A 20,059-nucleotide genomic window follows, 5' to 3' on the forward strand; every position below is an offset into this window, starting at 1 on the left:
AACTGGTCTCCAAATCACTGGCAACAAACAATGTAGCCAAATTTTAACATAGAAATGGCTGACCCTGTGCCAGTGCTGTGTGACCAGAAAGCCTCTTCCATCTACACTATAAATAGTTTTCTTGAATAATCACTGCTAAAAGTCTTTTGACTGATAAAAATAGCAGTGTTCTTCCAAATTCTGAAGGTCAAGCTAGAAATTATTAGCTTTCAGAAAGAGGTGACTGTGTGTTAAAGCTATGGTAACTTCTAAGGCCACAACAGCCCACACCCTTGGCCCTATATTGCATACAGTATGCATATTGTAAGAACTGGCTGTTGCTACTGAGTACAGCAGGCTCAGGGACTCATATTCATAAATCTGAAAGCAAATCAAACCCTAAGCACGTAATAGATATTATGCAATCTGTAACAGGGAATGAAATTGGAAACTGAAACACCGCTGCCATCATATTTTTCCCCTTTGCAGCAATTTTGTGCAGTTGAAAAATATTTTCTGTTTTGTCCTTCCTTGCCTAAGTTCTTGTGGTTTTCATCCCTCGCTATTAGAAAGAGAATTTTCACATATCGGCGGAGACACGACTGGAGGTTTGTTTAGTTTTTAAACCTTTGGCAAACTGAAGGGGCAAATAACTCTGAAAACTCACATGCAAATAAAAATAGCCGACTGGAAGCTTTGCCTATCAACTGGTCTCATCGCCTGAGAAGACAACTCCATGTCAGACAGTGGTAAACACCAGCAAACAAATGTATATTGGGATTTGAACACATCCAGGATGTCTCAGACGTCTTTAAAATGCCCTTACCTTAAAGAAATCAAACTAACTGTACAAGGTTTTCTACTTTGTCTAACCGAAAGCGGGGTGGGGGTGGGGTGGGGAATGAAAAGGATAGATGTCGTGAACAATATCTCTAAAGCCACCAACAGCAAAAAGTGCAGACTTATTCTGCCTAAATTGTTTGAACTCCCCCAGCCAAGAAACGGTTTTAAGTACCCTACTGGGACAGATGCAAGGCAGCGACAATAGAAGCCACACTAATGCAATCCAGGTAACACAATCCTGTTTCAAAAACACGGGGCGGGCTAATTACAGCGCTGCTGAGTCAAGTTTCTCCTGCCATTGCAACCCACAGGAACAGGTCAAAATCAGATGTTATTCAAACCACAGTCATATCAGCCTTCTGCATCAGAGTCACAGCTTAAAACCAAATGAAGAACTTTAAAGCTTAACCCGTTCACAAGCAAAGAGAGAGAGGGGAAAAAAAAAAAGTGTTTTCATTGCGGGTGGCACGGTAGGTCCTCGTCACCACATAGATCGAAAAGGAGTATGAGGCACCACAGAATGCTTATGGTTTCAAAGTTTGGGGAATGTTTAGGCTGGATCTTTGATGGTATGCTTTCTTTTTAACACAAGAGTAAGAAATACTTGCTTAAAAAGGGAAGCAGTGCTCCGAAAGGTATACACAAATGACACCGGCAGCCTTTGACCTTGTTCGTTTGCAGATTTTTATCTTCCATGGCAGAAAATACAACTTTATGAATGATATGTCTGCTCTCTCAGATAAGCATGCCGTTCTCATTCAACGAACACCAGACAACATCACCGTACATTGAACCTTCACCTCCTTTAACTTGGGATTAAGATGTTATTATGCATATCAAATATGTATTTTTTCGTGATTATATTAGCATGAGACCTCTGACTAGAATACTCGACTAAACTGAAACTTTTACAAAGCTACTTGATGATCAATATTGAGCTAAGAACCTGAAGACTCATGGAAGTCATAGCCGACAGTCTTTTGATAGAAACTAAGATGAACAAAATAGATACCTAGGTTTCTTTACCTGAAAAACGATAAATCAAAATTTAAAAACATGAGGAATTTGACAGATTGTTTTGTTGCATCTTTGTTTTGCTGTTGTCTAAGACAGTATTATCAAAGCCCCAAATGGGATGTTCATTTGGCTGTTGATTTCCTCAATGAAGGGATCTGCTTCATTTGAATGAAGACTTTTTTTCCCACAGTGAGTAGATGCTAGCTCTTTTCCTAGCTGACAATTGACAGTCTCTATAAAGCTTCCAGGCCATTTACTTCTCAATGAGTAATGCTATGTAACAAATGGTTTATCATACATATTTCCATACAATGAATTTCAATAATTAAAATGTGAAATGAATATTTGGGATGCCACTCTGCATAATGTGTGCACACTGACTCATAACTGCACTGACGAACTGAAACAGATGTATTGTTCTACAGTGATTTACTTGGTCATGTCAGATTAGTAATATGGATCTGTTTAAAAACACAATAATTAAGACAAGCAGGATAAATTAATCAACTTACAATACTATGTGAGCCGCAATCAAGCCCAGAAACAACAGTAGAAAAATCTTGGTTCACAGATCTCTTTAAACTGCTTTTATGCATAAATAAAACCTTAAAATGTAGATGGATTACGTCCAACAGAACTACTGTAGCTAAAAGTGATAATGATTCAAACATTTTTCAAATAAAAGTTAAATATTTATAAGTACCCAACCACATTTCATAAATCACTAAACTATTATTATTTTATTTCTGAAGCTTCCTGATACACCATGGGGACTGAACCACACAGAGTGAGGAATGAACACTCACACGCACATATATATATTACTTTATGAGCATTAATCAGACACAAAACCAGAGCCATCCAAGAAACAGGCCTCCAAAGAACATTCCATATGGCTGTTCCAGAAATCACCATCACTCAGCGCAGTTTAAGTCAGGACCAACAGGCAAACTTCAGCCACATGCATCCCTAACCCTCACCCATGAGCAACACAAAGCAGGTGTTTCATTATAATGCAGACTAAGAATCCAGTGAAAGAAGAGTGGTCCCTACCTGTCAATTATCACTGGATCTGAGGGAGTCTCATTTCGGTTGCCACAGCTTTTCTTGTCACAACAGCGGCTACGGAGCAAAAGCGAAAGGATTTAGTACCAACCATTACAACGTAAAATCATCATTTAAGCAGACAGAAGGTTCAAATTGCTGGGTTGCAAATGCTAGAATTACCACAAAGCTATACCTGGCAATCAACGGATCATAGGAACAGAAATTTCTATTTGGGTCACTTATGGGTTAATGGCCAGGCTTAACCTCTCCCTGCTCAGAGGAGAAAGGGGAAAGGGCTCTTGCAGAGCCAGGAATACAGCCCTAAGATGGGGTCTCTCCTTCACTACCCGGGTATTGGCAGAGTTCAATGTGAAGTACTGTATTCTTACGTCTACCCAATGAGAATATTCAGGGTCGTGGGTGGATCAAACATTCTTCCCTCAAGAACACACTAATTGTGTGGAAGGCGTCAATAATGAGGATGAGTGATTTCTCTCTCTCTCTCTCTCTCTCTCTCTCTCTCTCTAGTCATTCTGTATTAAGTGGATTTTTTTTTTCTCCTCTTTTTGATGGGTGGCACTTCCTTCAACCACAACCTTCTCAAAAATCCCAAAGCAATGACGGTTTGCACTGGAACATCTTCTTGAGAATAAAGGCAACACATAGTGATCCAGATAAGGAGAAGTGAGACATAAAAAAAGTGCAGAGTCCATCCTCAGTCCTCCGACTTTGATGAACTGCACTGGCCACCACTTCAGTTTTCTGAGAGAATCAGGGACAATGGATCCATTGGCTAGCACACCCCTGATTGTAAACATTTGAACACAGGAAGAATAGCCATCGCAAAGAAATCTTGCTACACAGATCCTACTTTGTTGTGCTCTTGAGACTGCTGGGTTTAGATAGATAGATAGATAGATACATACATACATACATACATACATACATACATACATAGACAGATAATTTGAAACCCAAGGTATTTTAAAGGGATGAATAAAAATCATGTATTTCTTTTCTCTTTCAAGACTGGGTCTTCAGCATCCAAGACTGGCTCCAAGCTTGCTATGTAGCCAAGGCTGATCTTGAACTTCTGATCTTCCTCCGTCTGCCTCCTCAGTGCTGACCGGGATTACAGGTACATACCCACTTTATGCTACAGTGTTGGGGATTGAGTTTAGGGCTTCCTGCGTGCACTCTACCACCTGAGATATACAAGCCTCAGCTGAAAATATCATGTTTCTGAAAAATACCCACCCTCCGAAGAAAATTATCCATCTGAAATATGCTTGTAAGTAACAAGTTGTCCTCTGGCTGGGCTCCACCCAGGACTACAATGTGGAAGAACATGCTTGATCAATGAAGAAGGGTGGAAGGTTCCTCAAGAACTGGACTCCACTACATACCATAAGTAAAATATGTACTTTTCTCTGTCTCTCTTATACATTCTAATGTGTGCAAATACACATACACACACTCACACACACACACAAACACACTCACATACATACTCATATAAACAAACACTCACACATACACAAGCATACACACACTCACACACACATTCACACAAATATATATAAACACAAACTCACACACACACTCACACAGTGCTCACACAAACATACACACGCATTCACACACATACAAACACATACACATACACACACTCACACATATACATACTCAGACAAATATACACACATACTAACACAAACATACACATACTTGCACAAACACACACACACACACACACACACACACACACACACACACACACACACACACCCTAAATTTAGATACCTGTTAGAGACTACCAAACATTGAATTTCACTTTTCAAGACCCAGAAATATTTCCAAGCATAGTAAGTCTTTCACCAAAATTGAGACATCTTCTTCTCTTTCACTGAATCCCTGAGAGATGAATCAGCTTGGAGCTTGCTCTCAGTCTTTATTTTCAGAAGGCAATAGAAAGAATTGTGTCTCCATTCTCAGAGCCCCAGCTGAAAAACACTAGCTCCCCCACAACCTAGTCACTTTCTGATTCAGAGGAAACTTTTTTCTCTGAGCCTAAGTTCTGTTCTACTATTAAGTCACACTATGAGAGACCAATAAAGACACAGGGGAGAAGAAATGTTAGGAGTTGGCATGTGCGCAAAATAAATAGCTTAAAACTCAACTCCAGGGGCTTAGCAAGTAAAGGTGCTTGCCACCAAGTCTGAAGACCTGAACCGATCATGACCCACAGGGTGGAAAGAGAACCTACTCCCTCGTTGTCCTTTGACCTCATAAATGCACGATGATATGCACACCCACACATACATACACATGCACATGCACACACAAAATGTATAAAATAATATCTGAAAACCTAATTTTGTTATTCCTGAGGGCTGATCCCCTCCACCAGTGTTCTCTCAGCTTGTCAGGTTAGTGTCATCTTTAAGAATGGCTGGCCCAATTAAGAACCCAAGGTGGGGCAGGACCAGGGTCACCCTTGTGTTTATACCCTGACCTTACTCCAAGTCTGAGAAGCCTGGGCTATGCAGAGGGAGTGATTATCAAAAGCAGGCCTTTATCCAGGGAGGAAAGCAGATGGGTGAGAAAGCCTGTTTCTCCTTCCTTCTCCTTCTCAAAACAAGTAGACCCTTGGTGGCTATACCCCCACTACAGTCCTTCCTGGGTGAAATGTCCTCGGGGAACTTTTCCAGCTTGCTTGATTATAACGGTGGGTGAGCCATCCCCCCACCCACCGCCACTCAAGCCCAGGACTTCTCTCCATACCCACCGCTACTGTCTTCAGTCCAGTCACTTGAATTTATTACTGGGAGTACTGCAAAGCCTCCCTCTTCGGTTTGCTGTCTCCACTTTGACTCTACCTAACAAATCTGTCCCATCCAGCAGATCTTTTTGAAATGTTCCGGGGACTGTGCCATTGCGTTGTCTAAGACCTTTGAACTGCTTCCCATTGCACTTTGAATAAACCCAGTGTGGCATAGTGCCAGGCCACTGACCTGTCACCCTTTCTTTTCAGCTTGCCAAGCTCCAGCCTCATGGGCCACTTGCGATCCCTCTAACATGACGTGCTCCATCAGACCTCAAGTCCAGGCCAGGCAAGCTTCTGCTGGGCATTCCTCCTGTCCTTCGGTTCTCAACCACTTTTCCTTGGCCCTTGGAAGTCAGTGTAGATGCCCTGGCTTACCTGACACTTCACCCTTAATCTAAATTAAGAAGTTTTTCTCTTGGGCATTTACTACAACACAGCTCAACCTGTTACTTATGTATTGGGGCATTTTATTTGGGAATTTTTCCCATTCCGTCCTCCCCTTCTGCTAATTTATCCGCGTCATGAAGGTAGAAACTGTCCATATCCATTACCCCATGCATAAAGCTTGAGATAGAATATCAGAGTTCAGCTATTAAATGACTCAATGAGTAAATGATTGAATGAGTGGATGACTATTCATCAACAACTTTAGGAACAAGTGTGGTGTACTGGGGGAATGGCAGATCAAAAAGCAAAGCTGACTCTCTAGTCAGGCATTGTTCACTCTATCCCATCCACACACCAAACCTCCTCCTCCAAACAAATGCCACTCTTGGCCCCAGAGATGTTGTTCACCTTATGCAGAGCCCTCATCTCCATGACACAAAGATGCCCAGGTAACAGTAAGATGAATTCTACCACATCTCTCTGCTGTGACTCCAAGGGACCCAAAGACACAGGCATATGAAGAGGCCAGAATGGGAATTAAGTAAGGAAAATCGAAAAGACAGAAAAAGGAAGAAATGAAAGTCACCACACACTTAGAAAGAAAAGTTTATACAAAATATTAAAACTAGCTTAAACAGGTTCTTGTTTCTTGGGTCACACTGCTGCATCATACAGTTATATGTATGTACAAGCAATATGTGTGTGTGTGTGTGTGTGTGTGTGTGTGTGTGTGTGTGTGTGTGTGTGTACCTGGAAGTGTATATGTGTGTATGCACCTCTATATTCATGGCACTCTATACACTAAAAGGAAAGGAGGTAGGGTTGACAGACTACCATTGAAGACAGTCTAAACTGATGCATTTCTCTCCACTCCAGTCAAAGAAAGAAAGATGGGCACTGATCTCCACTACACCCAAGGCATGCATTAACCAGGAAGGACAGGCTGTAAGAATGAAATTACTAGTGTTTAGGCAGAAGAGGGCTTATACTGAGGCAATCCAGTAAATGACACAGTTGAAGAAGTACTTCGAGGGAAAAGGAACCACGTTGATCAAAGCAAACAGAATGAGCATGCCTGAGGCCCCCATCTACTCACACAGCATCTCTCAGCCTCCTGCCATCTGTGCCTGTTCAGGCTCAGCACATGCTCCCTGCAGCAGGCATCTAGTGAGGGGACTTGGGCTTGCCTGATTTGATTTGCCCAAGATCAGGATCCCCAAAAAAGCAAGCAGGTGCCACTACTTTTTGCATCCCTCTTTAATCTACAACCCAAATGACAGGACGGCCATGTGGCCAGTCACAGCAGTAAGTCCCCCACACCTGGTGTGGGCTACATGCACGGGAGACTCAGAACAGCAGCCTCTTCCTCAGCGGGAACCGTGTAGCTCCCAACTAGTTCTGCCCAGTTAGAGAAAGAGCAGACTTAGGAGTCCCTTGCTTAGCAGCCTAACACAGGTGGCAGATGTCTAGTGAGCTGACTCACTGGTTCATAAATCAGGGCAGGAAACATCTGAATGCTCCCTAGTCCTGATGCCTGCAGATCGTCATCTCAAGCACATAACTTCTTTCTGGAAGAAGAGCCTCTTGCCACTGGAGATATATGCGATGCCATTTGGGTAGTGCATAGGGACAATTAAGATCTGAGGCTTGTGAGGCAGCTCTGACTGGGCCAGAACTCACTATCCAGCGCAGACTAACCTCGAATTTACAGTGATCTTCTGCTTCTGCCTCCCAAGTGCAGGGATTACAGACAGGTGCAACCACTCCTTGCTTAAGGAGTCATTTCAAACTGAGCATCTCAATAAAAATGAAGATTCCTACCCTCCTCAGCCAAAGTGACCAGAGCATGGGCTCTGTGAATTACCAGATAACCTGATTAATACTTACAAAGGGGATAAGTTCTGAAGGAATCTGACCTATTGACTCTTCTGTCCTTTATCACCCTCCCGCACCTACAAGTTCCCTGTTTTCAGAACACTCGATCTCCAAGCACTCAATCCTGCAGTCTCCACCCAGTCTGTCTTACCAGGGCACTCTTGGCCCTGTGAATTAATGGGGTTCATATCTGGAACTCTGCTTTCCTGACTGATTTTTTTTCTGTGCTTTCAAACATTGTCTAGTCTTCCTTCATTCCTTCGCTGATCAGCATTCTTCCTGTAAGAGTGGCCACCACTTCTTACCAGTTGGGTCCATTAAAAACTGTGATGCCAGCCTCAGGGTACCTACATGAATCTACTTCCTGAGTCACCAGTGACCTGAGGCTTTTACCTCCTTTACCCATCTGCATCGCACCAGCACTAGAATCTCCCATGGCTGATTTCCCTACCTTGATGTCCCTTCTTTCATTCTTGAACCCCATAGGCTCAAGATTCTTCCTAATTCTATAGTGTGACCTTCTTACTCAATGTGATCATTCCTCTCAAGATGGAACCATTCTCTCCTCTCCCTGCTCTTCCACACTTCTCAATCCCACCTTCCCTGCAGTTTCAGTTCTCTCACACCTTTGAAAAGCATAGTCTGAAGCTGGTTATCTTTGACCAAGTCCCTCTTCCCAGCTCCGGGCCACAGTTCTGCACAGCTATATACCTCCACAAAGCAATCCTGCCTGGACCACAAACTCTTCTTTTTCTTTTCTTTTCTTTTTTTTTTTTTTTTTTTTTTTTTTTTTTTTTTTTTTTTTTTTTTGATTTTTTGAAACAGGGTCTTCTCTTTCTGGCTGTCCTGGAACTTGCTTTGTAGACCAGGCTAGCCTCAAACTCACAGAGATACACCTGCTTCTGCCTCCCAAATGCTGAGATTAAAGGCGTGTGCCACTACCACCTGGCTCATAAACTCTTCTAAATGCAGCCTCTAAAATCCCTCTCCCATCTCATCTCTCTCCATTCCCACTGCTATGTATGACCCATCTACAAATAGTTCATCCTCCCTCTCAACTGACATAGTCCTTTGCCTAAGTCTTCCATCACATTAGAACCTTTGCCAAGTGATGTCTAAAGCTTCCAACTTCAAGCTCTCCTAGCTTGCTCTAAACTCAACAAGCCCTTGCACATAGTAGGTACTAAAAAAATAAAGACACATCACCACCACAACCATAATGAAACAGGTACACCTAGGTTTTTATAGACACTAAACCTCCTTTCAATATTTTCTTACCAACAGTTGCTTTGAGCAACAAAGTACCAAATACTTGGCCAGGCACAAATGATGCTTCTACTACTGCTTCTATTAATATTATTTCGAATCATAACAGGCTTTCAGTTCTGACTCTGCCAGGCATCATGCTAAGAATTTATAGAAACTATGGCATTTAACCTTAACTACTACTCTCCGAGACAGTATTAATGTCCCATTTCACAACTGGGCCAGCTGAAGCATAAAAGAAAACTGAGTCACTTCCCGGGCCCTTTAAGGGGCTTGGCTGAATAAAGACAGGCAGTAAGGTGTCATTGCAAGGCACAGAGTACTATGAAGGTTAAGAGCACCTGGTCCATTGGACTGCTCACTAGGGCATATGACTTGGGCCAAGGGCCAGAGGCACTTCCCTGGAGAAGTCATACTTAAGTGGATGTCTGAAGGAGGAAATCAGCCTAAACCTGGAAAAGAGGAAGGAAGGAAGAAAAAAGCCTAATAAGGAAGCACAAGAGGAAGCAGCTAGCCTGAGATTCATGGTTCTTCTACAAAATAAAATAATAAAATAAGCAAGAATTCTTCCCTAGTGTGGGCGCCTATAACCTGCCCTCTTCAGATACTAGAACTGAACACCTGTGTACTCGGCCTGCCTGGAGAGCAGGATACCATCCCCCTCTCAAGCTGGGTTCCATTTAAACACAGAAGTTAGGGTGCTCATAAAGCAAACCCCTCATAGAATCCTACTCTTTAAGAAAAAAAATAAGGATTCACGGAGTCATCTTATGTTGAAAAAACTTCATCATATTGGTGTGATAGATTCCAATTCACCAAAAGGCAGAGGTTCTCTCATAGTGTTACAGAAGTGCTCCACATCATCAAATCAAAGAGGGATTGTCTCCAAGAGTCAACAATTATGAACTAATAATGTCAGTTCCTTTAGCCACCTCACATAATGGGGTCACCTTCGCCACAAAACACAAAGGTTTTTTTTTTTTCTTAATTCACAACACCTGAGACACCACTGGCTCTTGCTTATCTTTTTCCTTTCCCTTACATTTGCCTGTGATGAACAGAATGCACCAAACCCTTTCTTGTGGAACGAAATTCTCTGTCTCCTTCATCATAGCCAGCACACTATAAACATACAGCTTTTGTGACATCAACGCAAAGTTTTATTGTGCCGTTAGCTTTGATAGAAAGCACAGCAGAAAGTTGTTTAGAAATTAAATATCTAAAACAAGCTATTTTAAAATCCAGGGCCTTCACTATTTCATGTCTGCAATGAAGAAATTTCATCTTGGGGGAGAGCAAGCTGTCTTTCACACCATATGGCTAATGGTGGGTGCATAGCAATTAGCCAGGCTGATTAATGGTGAAACAGATTCTAATTTTATGCTTATAATTGAGGCTGCATTTGCACCCCTGGTGCAAATTCAGCACATCCCAACTTCCACTTACAACAGGCAAGAAATCAAGAGAAATAGGATGGTATGGAAAGTGAGAATTTTTTTTCCTGAAGCCCCCTAAAGAGCATCAGATTTGCAATTTAAAAGACTGTTAGCCACACAATAGATGACAGGTTTGTGTAATGGGGGTCATGGCAGCCTGGTAAACAAACAGTACCCCCTTCCGCATCTATAGGCAGCCAGGAAAGCCGTAATCTGTAACATTAGCAAGATGACATTTGGAATATGGCTTTTCCCTCTTAGCCACGCGGTACAAACAGCATCATTTGCCTTCAGTGGGTTGAGAATTTTATTTTTGCTGTTTTTATGTTTCTGAGAAATAGAGGGAACGCCAGCAGTAAAGCACACCAACCAGCATCATAAAGCACTTTGGACCAATGAATTTTAAAAACAAGGGAAATATAAACTGCATTAATAGAGGGGAGGGCCTGTGCATGAAAGGCATAATATATCTCTAAGTAGTTCAAGAATAGAATTCTCTCCAGCATAATCCAAACATATGCAGATACAAAATGCAAATACACGATGTATAGATAGTGCTTGCCCTGTTGGTTGAAATCCATCTTCCTGTTTCCTGTTTGGCTACAGTCGTGTGCAGCTCTACATGGAGGGTTCAGCCTAATGGCATGCTAATTGTGGGAGGCTAAAATAATAGAGAAATGGTTGGGGAAGTAGTAATATAGACAAGGTCAGGTTTTACTGCTTTCAAAATGGGTTTGCTCCTTTAATTCTGAAAGGTACCACTCAGCTAGATTATATCCAGTTCATACACACAGGGTAAACCTAACTTTTGCCACTAATGTAAGGAGTCCCACACCACTTGGGGATGTTCTGCTACTGTTTTAAATCTGAACAAAAACAACCTAGTTTTTAGAATAATTAATGAGTTTTACAAATCACTAAAGCAAAATGTGCGAAACTCTTCTGTATCTTCGAACTATAAATCAAAAGTATATTTTTTAAAAAGGGAAAATGGAATTTTTATAGACCCAAATGTTAATATTTGGGACTTCATTCAGGAAACACATGAAGCCCTTTCGATTCTATTTCCACCTGTAGGGTTTTGAGATTCTTTTCCAGAAGAGTCCAGGAGCAGCAGATGAGGGCTGCCCATGCCGAAACAGCAGCTGAAGACTCACTCAGATTGGTCAATGACATTCAGCAGCCGAGCACACATTGTGCCAGGGAGAGCCTGCTCAGCTAACAAAGCAATTAGGAGCCTTCATCTGATGCGGAGTGGCATCTTCCTGCTTTATCCAATTACTTGAGAGATACTGGGAGCAAAACGCTAGGTTATTTTACAGGGAATAAGAGCATAAGTTAAAAGGCCGCCCCCTGTTTCTGGTCCCTCTCCTGTGCAGGCCTGGCTGAGGCCATGGAGGTGAAGGTGGTCTCAGATGCCACTTCAGCATGATTACAGTGGGAAGCGAAAAGACTCATATGTGAGGAGCATACATTATTAGACCTCTTAGGGATTCCTTTTCACTAGCCTCCCTCAATCTCAGAGCTCACTACCTCCAAGAAATAGTAACTTCATGTTCAGATACAAACAGGACAACTCAAAAGACCAAATGCAAGGAGAAAAAAAAAAGAAAGGAAGGAAGGAAGAAAGAAAGAAAGAAAGAAAGAAAGAAAGAAAGAAAGAAAGAAAGAAAGAAAGAAAGAAAAAAAAGAAAGAAAGAGAAAGAAAGAAAGAAAGAAAGAAAGAAAGAAAGAAAGAAAGAAGAAAGAAAGAAAGAAGAAAGAAAGAAAGAAATCAGTTTTAAGAAGAAATGAGGCTTGTCTATGGGGGGTTATATTAAGTAGAACTCAAAAGGAGGAACTATGACTTTCAAGTTGACCCAACCAGGAGCCTCTGTCGGCTTCAAGTGAACTCTCGTTTTACCAAGCATGAAGTTGGGTGCAAATGTCACCACTGAGCAGGTTGTATTGTATTTGACTCTGCCATGAAGGATGAGGGAGGGCACGGCTCTGTGGCCACTAACAGTGAAGTATCAAAACGCAAACCAATGTCTTCCAAGATGAAATGTAATAAGTAATTGAGAACCCGCCGCGATCCCTGACACTGTCAAATGTGTCTAAGAATCCTTTCTTCTAGATTATTTACTAAGAGCAAAATAAACATATACCCAACCAATGGAACTGATTTTGCCTAGATTTGATATCCAAATTCATCTTTACTTGAGAGAGAGAGAGAGAGAGAGAGAGAGAGAGAGAGAGAGGAGAGAGAGAGAGCAAGCGAGCAATTTCTTACCTGCACATGATCTCATGTGTGAGCAACACGCGGCACATTTCAGGGTTCTTGTCCTGGCCTTCGTACACTATGGCCTGAAAGTAAAGACATGTTTTTAGCTAAAAATAGAAGCAAGTAGCAGAGCATTACCTGTAACAATCTTGTTCTTCACTGCCTTGCCCCTGCTGGGGGCCAATTAACTTTTAGGAGCAAAAAGCCTCACTAGGCTGATTATTTCAGGACACATTGCTCAGGATCAGCCCAAATTGAGTGGAATAGGATGTGATCCTCTCTGCCCTATCAACCACCTCATTATGCACATCTTTGGATCAGTGCATGTGATGGGCATCTGTTGTCAAGACAACCATAATTCTCTTTCCATACAGAATAAAAATAAGTCTAATCAATAAAGAGGGAAGCTTCAGAAGGCTGAAGAAGTTACAATATTTTGTATTTCAAATATAGAAAATCATGTGGGTTTGATTATCCAATAGAACATATTTGCCTCTCCACTACTACCAAATACAACAGTTAGTGTTCTAACTGGCAGGCAGCAGAAAACAAGTTTGGGAAAAACTAAGAAGTCTGTTCACTGACTATGTCATTTCTGTAGCGATGTAGTCAGGGGAAAACCCCTCTTCCTACCAAGAGGCTGAAAACATGTGCTGGTGTAGGGTGTACACCCACCAAAACAGGAGCACTTGCCAGTATATGTTGTGTGGGGGATGAAGTCACAGTCAGCTCCCTAAACGAAGAATTCTGTCTCATTCTCAAAATCCAGAGTCCTGAACCACCAGCCACAATGCTTGATTCTCTCTCTCTCTCCTCTCTCTCTCTCTCTCTCTCTCTCTCTCTCTCTCCTCTCTCTCTCTCTCTCTCTCCTGTGTGTGTGTGTGTGTGTGTGTGTGTGTGTGTGTGTGTGTGTGTAACACAATCACATTATGCTTCAGGGCACCCACCCAGGGTCCCCCAAACCCTCAAGCTTGCACATGGATCTACAGGTTACTATCCCAGCCAAAGAAAAACACAGTGCTATTGGTAGAACAGGATTCTGCATCAGCATACACTTAACTCCCTTAACACTGTATCACTGCATAATACTAATATAACACAGCTTCAAATTGTTAATAAAATTACTTTCACACATTCACAGAATCCTCAGTTTCTCAGTGACAAAGCTATTTAAATTAGCCAGAGATTATTCGTATTCTTATGTGGTGCCACGAAAGTACTTCTGTACCTAACTTCTCATTCTTTCTCGTGTACTTTGGTTTTGAACTTGGAGACAGAACCTCCACAACTTAAGACCCAGTGCAGACAGATCCATGGGTCATGACCTGATCATAGTATCTGAACACAAAGCAAAGCAAACTTTGCAACAGATTAAAAATTAAGGAAAAAGGTTTTGGGTGATGGGGAAAAAAAGCACATTTCTTTACCACTGGCCCATCAAAACTATTTTTTATGGCTAACTCATCATAACCTTGTATTTAAAAAAAAATAAAATGTTTTTTCCTTTAACTGTAGACTTCTAGAAAGGTTGAGAGAATATTTTTAGAAGTCCAGGGTAGGATACTCATTACCCAGATTCCTCAAATGTTTGCATTTTACTAAATTTGCTTCCTATTTTTCTCTTTTTCCCTAAATCACTTTTTAGCAAATTGCAGATATGGCCTCAATATATCAGCATGCATTTCCTGAAAACAAGGCATTTTCATGCATAATCACAGCACAATTATCTAAATCAGAAAATTAGCATTGATACAATAGAATAATCTAATCTCCAGACCTTATTGAGATTTACCAATTACCTAATAATGTCCTTTACAGCAAAAGCAAATCCAGTACTAATCACTGCGCTCAGCTGTCATGTCTCCTTTCATTCTGAATATCCTCCAGTCATTGGAGTTCATGGCATTGACATTATTGAAAATGCAGACCAGTTACTTTGTGGAACATCCTTCTATTCGGTTTGTCTGGATTTCTCCAGATCATATTACAGTCTTAGACTTCAAGGCAGGACAACAGCACAGGGTGACACTGAATCCTCTCTGAACTAGGTTCTATTATCCACAAGCTTATTAGCAGCATAAACTCTGACCATTTGATTAGGGTGATGCCCACCATCCAACAGTGACCACAGGTCAGCTTTGCACACTATAATACTACATTTTACCATTTATTAGTCATACATAACTGTTTTCTGGGGCAATAACTTGCATTATGTTAATGTCCTATTATGTTTCAAATCTTTAATCACTAGTTTCAACATGCATACATAATTCTTCCTTTATTCTTATTATATTTATTTATTATATTGTGGAGAGGGGTATGTGCCATTGTGTGTGTGTGTGTGTGTGTGTATATGTGTGTGTGTGTGTGTGTGTGTGTGTGTGTGTGTGTGTGTGTGTGTGTAGGTCAGAGGACAAATTGCAGGAGTTGGTTCTCTCTTTCCATCATGTGGGGATCAAGAATTGAACTCAGGTCTCCAGGCTCACTCAGCAAGCACATTTACCTGCTGAGCCTTCTCACTGGCCCTCCTTCCTATATTCCTAAATGACTTTTTCAAATTCCCAAGTCATTTCTTTACTCAAGAAAATGCAGCCACCACACGCCTTTAATCCCAAGAGGCAGAGGCTGGGAGATTTCTGAGATCAAGGCCAGTCTGGCCTACAAAATGAGTTCGAGGACAACGAAGGCTACACAGAGAAACCCTGTCTGGAAAGAGAGAGAGAGAGAGAGAGAGAGAGAGAGAGAGAGAGAGAGAGAGAGAGAGAAGAGAGAGAGGAGGAGGAAGAGGGAGGAGGGAGGAGGAGGAGGAGGAGGAGGAGAAGAGAAAGAAAGAAAGAAAGAAAGAAAGAAAGAAAGAAAGAAAGAAAGAAAGAAAGAAAGAAAGAAAGAAGGAAGAAGGAAGGAAGGAAGGAAGGAAGGAAGGAAGGAAGGAAGGAAGGAATTAATTAAAATATTCTGAAAACCAGAAACTGCGGCCAGTGAGATGGCTCACCAAGTAAGGGGGTTCACCAAAAAGCCTGGTAGCCTGAGGTTAAATCCTGGGGAGTCACATGGCAGAAGGATAGAGCTGACAAGTTTTCCCCTGGCCTCCACACATGCACTGTGGCACTCATGAGCCCCCACACATACATGAGCACGTGTGTGCACTTGATCACACAAACTAAATAATAAATATATTTAATATTTTTTAAAAACTTCTGTGTCTGCTTTATTTTCTGCAATCACTGTTTTTAAAAAAAATCAAAAAAGGGAGAAAGAAAACACAGTAAATGACTGATCAGATTCTCAAGCAAGGTGCTAAAAAAATCTGATGATGAATTTGTGCTACAGCCTTGTATCACTAAGTTGTTTACATGTTCTAAGACTCTACATAGCCTCTGCCTCAACTTCAGTGTTTGCCTTGCTAAACTGAAATGAGTAACTTGGTAAGTCAGTGCACAGGTACCAGTAAAGTTTCCATACTGAGGAGAGAAAGGTGGGGTGGGAGAAGGGGAAGAAATTGTGTTATTTGGCAGGGGTAGGGGGTGGCAGGCATATCAGTTATATAAGATCTCATTTTGGATCTTTCTGGATGAGATAAACATTATTATTATTATTACCAAGGCTACTAGTTGAAATGAGTGGGACCATGACCATATCCAGTTAATAATACCCTGCAAGGCAAATCTGCTGAGGGCTCCCCTCCCCCTACCCGGGCAGGGCATCACAGGGACTCCCAGAAGTCCCATGTTTTTTCCCCTGGTAACTGAGCATCACTTGTTACAGGCTCACCCCCTCTGTAACTCATCTCTTTACCAAATACCAAGCTACCACTCTGCTTCTGGCAGTGGAGTCAAAACAGAGAATCTTTCACCATATCAAGCATAGAAAAATGAAACCGAGAGTTTGGATTTGCTCAGAAATAATTAAGAACTCTGGGGAGATCTGGAATCTGAGGTTTCTGTCTTCCCTCTCCCTGGGCCTAGATAGAATAAGAAGAGTTCTCAATGCATAGGGGAAAAAAAAGAACTACTGCTTCTGGGAAATTCTGCAATAAAAGAGAGTAGAAGTCTGCCATGGGCCAGGAAGGACAAAATTCCTGTCTCTAGAGTACACTACGCTGTCACATTAAGGGAGCAAGCTTTCCCGTGTGATTCAAAGGCAGAACTCCCCCTAAGACTGTAGATAAACAACTACAGATTTCTTAATCACTGAAAAGACTTGCTGAAAACACGTATGCATGCATATACACATACAACACACAGAAAACAAGAGTTTCAGAAATGAACATTTGGGATGGGAGCTGGTATAAGAGGGTATGATAGATTTATTTGGATAGCTCTGATGTCACAGTAACATTAAGGTAGACTTCAGCCTTCCTTTTCTCTTTCCCTGCCTCCAAGTTCTCCTCTAGCTTGCCTCCTCTACTAAAAGCATTTTCACTGTTTACATTTAGCACACACAGCAAGACTGGTTCACAGTTGAGCAAATCTAGACATTAACACACCCCCCCCCCAAAGAGTAGGTATCTTCTAACACTAATTTGGTGGGGGGGGGAGCACTGGGGGTTTCAGCTTCTCTTCCTAATTTAAATGTATGCTTCTGTGGGGTTTGAGGCAAGCTGATTGAGGTTGGATCAGCTGGGAGATCCCAGGGGGTATATAAACAGCATTGACTATTTTAAGTGAAACCATTTTAACAGACAGCTGGTTTAGGACCCAGACAATGGAGCACTGAGAAGAAGGCTCATTGTCATACTCCACAGTAAATCATGTGTCTGCTCATTGGGAGGAAGGTGGTCTGCTGAGAGAGCGACAAAGACAGCGCTGGCTTAAATAAATCAATGTGTTTATCAGAAGTGAGGATGGGGGAGCCACCACGAAGATGGGAGGGAGAGCAAGAGAAATTATTAAAATGCGTTATTTAAATAAATCATTGAAGGTGAATCAAGTTGAGGTTTATAACCATAGAAACAAAAGATAAAGTATCAAGCAGAAAATAATGTTTACATTAATCCTACCAAGAGCAAACAAATCCCCCAAGGCAGTAGGGATGCTTGGACAGGAAGAAACATAAACCAGTAAATAGCAATAACTTCACCTCAACTTTCAAAACCTGGCGCTACTAAGAGATAAGTTGTCAAAACCGGTCGTATTTGGAGACCCGATTTTCTAACGTAACAGTAGTCTCTCCTCTCCAAATGTCAACCTCTAACAGAAAATTACAAGCAGGCAGAAACAAATACAAGTTCCTGCTAAGCCCTCTCCTCGTTTTCAGATGGTCTTTTGAACCATATTTTTTTTTTAAGTAATTAACTAAAGAAGAAAAACGTAGGCATTGTTAAAACTTTCACACCCTCCCAAAACAGCAGTAGTGGAAATATTGCTGTCCAAAGAGAAAACACCATTCGTTTCAAACGCTTAGTTATAAATCAGTGTGTGACATCTCTGAGAATCAGTCAGTCTCTGGACCATGCTTGCCTCAGTTGCCACTCTTTAAAAAGGCCTCTTCGGAGTATAGTTCATCCCCTGGCTTTTCCAAAACATTACCGAGGCTTAAAAGTCCACTGAAACTTACTAGGGATAAAGACCACACAGCAAAAGGAAAACGACACTGTGGTGCATACACCGGGATCATACTTCAATAGGATGCCTAGAGAAGTTCAGAGAATTGAGCTTGGTTTTCTTTGTTTACTTTTCTAATAGTTTTAACTCTTTGTGCCCCACACCAGAATCAAGGGAGCAGTGAGAATGTGCATTTTTCTCATTAGGGATCTTTCTTGGTTTGCAATTAGGAGGAAGTAAGTGGGGAAGGGAGGAGAGGAGGGGTAACAAAAACTTGAATTTCCCACATAAATCAAAATAGTAACCTTGAAAATGATACTCTTATTTCTGAATACCAAACAAAAGGCAAAGTCTATTTGTCACCTTAGAGAAAGGGCCATAAATATAAAAACTGCCTTCATCAAAAAAAAGGGGGGCGTACCTTCTAAATATAAGCTATCAATAATAGCAAATTACTAAGAATTGAGCTAATCAAAAAGCAACAATGATGCCTACGGTACCGACACACTAAACAACAATTATTACATTTGCCCACCAAGTTCTACTGCCTTTCATTAAAAAAAAAAAAAAAAAAAGTGCTAGCTAATATAGTCCCGGTTTCCAGTAGGCAAAAGAACCCTAGTTAAAAATTAAGCCATGCCAAGAAAAACACCGTAAATCTGACATTTTATAAACAATTGTATCAAACAGCAATCTAACATTAATAGTAGAGTAAAATAAAAACTCGTTTTGCCTCAAGTAGCAGCTTGGCTACTGGCAAACAATTTGCAAAGATGTAATTCCAGCTCAGCAGCTAAGCAGGCCCGTTTTCAAAAGTGAGCTAGGCATGATATCATATTCACTATGCTGTTCAGTTACATCAGGCCCTGACTAAAAGGCACGCAAGTCCCCAGTGCAGGGGACTTTCTGATGCATCCCTTCTGTCTCAAAGAACTAAAAGCCCTTATATTATTCAAATGCCTTGGGGGGAAAAAAAAACTAAATATTTCAAATAATTCCATATGACTTTTTTTTCTAGAAGTTATAAATGATATTCTACTCAGATAGTTACTGCATTTACTACATTAGTAGATACAATTGACTATGTCGTCAACTCATTTGAGCAATAATAATAAAATCATAAGAACAGCTAATTTTATTATATACTTAATATATGTCAATCACTGTACTAAGCCCTTTGCAGATATGGATCCATTTAATTTTCACAGCAGAACTTTGAGTTGGGTGCAACCATCATGCCCATTAGTTTGATTCTAAAAGCATATATATTTTAATTCCTCTCTAAAACCAAATCTTCCCTGCTTCAAAAACCAATGTCAACAATTCACGCATGTCCATGTCCAAATAGTCCTCATCCCCAGCAAGACACACACACACACACACACACACAGATAACAGGCTGTCTGTACAGCCATATGAGTTCGATAAATGCATCCCGACTAATATGTTCGTTTTTAATGCTGTTCAAACATTCACATGGAAACAGCTCTAGCGTAAATATCCCCGAACAAATGGCTGTATATTATCCAGGAGGGAGCAGTTGGGCCGCCAGACTGGGGAAGTACTAGGCCCATCT

At 41.3% G+C, this 20,059-nt stretch overlaps 1 protein-coding gene across 6 annotated transcripts in view; it reads right to left on the minus strand.

Moving 5' to 3' along the window:
- Nucleotides 1-20,059, minus strand: part of Ebf1 (EBF transcription factor 1) — a 411,013-nt gene that overhangs the window by 365,912 nt on the left and 25,042 nt on the right. For all 6 annotated transcript variants that reach the window (XM_052758377.1, XM_052758378.1, XM_052758375.1 and 3 more), the window contains exon 6: nucleotides 2,893-2,961. In XM_052758377.1, coding sequence (XP_052614337.1) covers nucleotides 2,893-2,961 — 69 coding nt within the window. The remainder of the gene's footprint in view (nucleotides 1-2,892; nucleotides 2,962-20,059) is intronic.

Source organism: Peromyscus californicus, unplaced genomic scaffold (assembly GCF_007827085.1).
Source record: "Peromyscus californicus insignis strain IS unplaced genomic scaffold, ASM782708v3 Scaffold_3__1_contigs__length_106647218, whole genome shotgun sequence".
In the NCBI taxonomy this organism is placed as follows: Eukaryota; Metazoa; Chordata; class Mammalia; order Rodentia; family Cricetidae; genus Peromyscus; species Peromyscus californicus.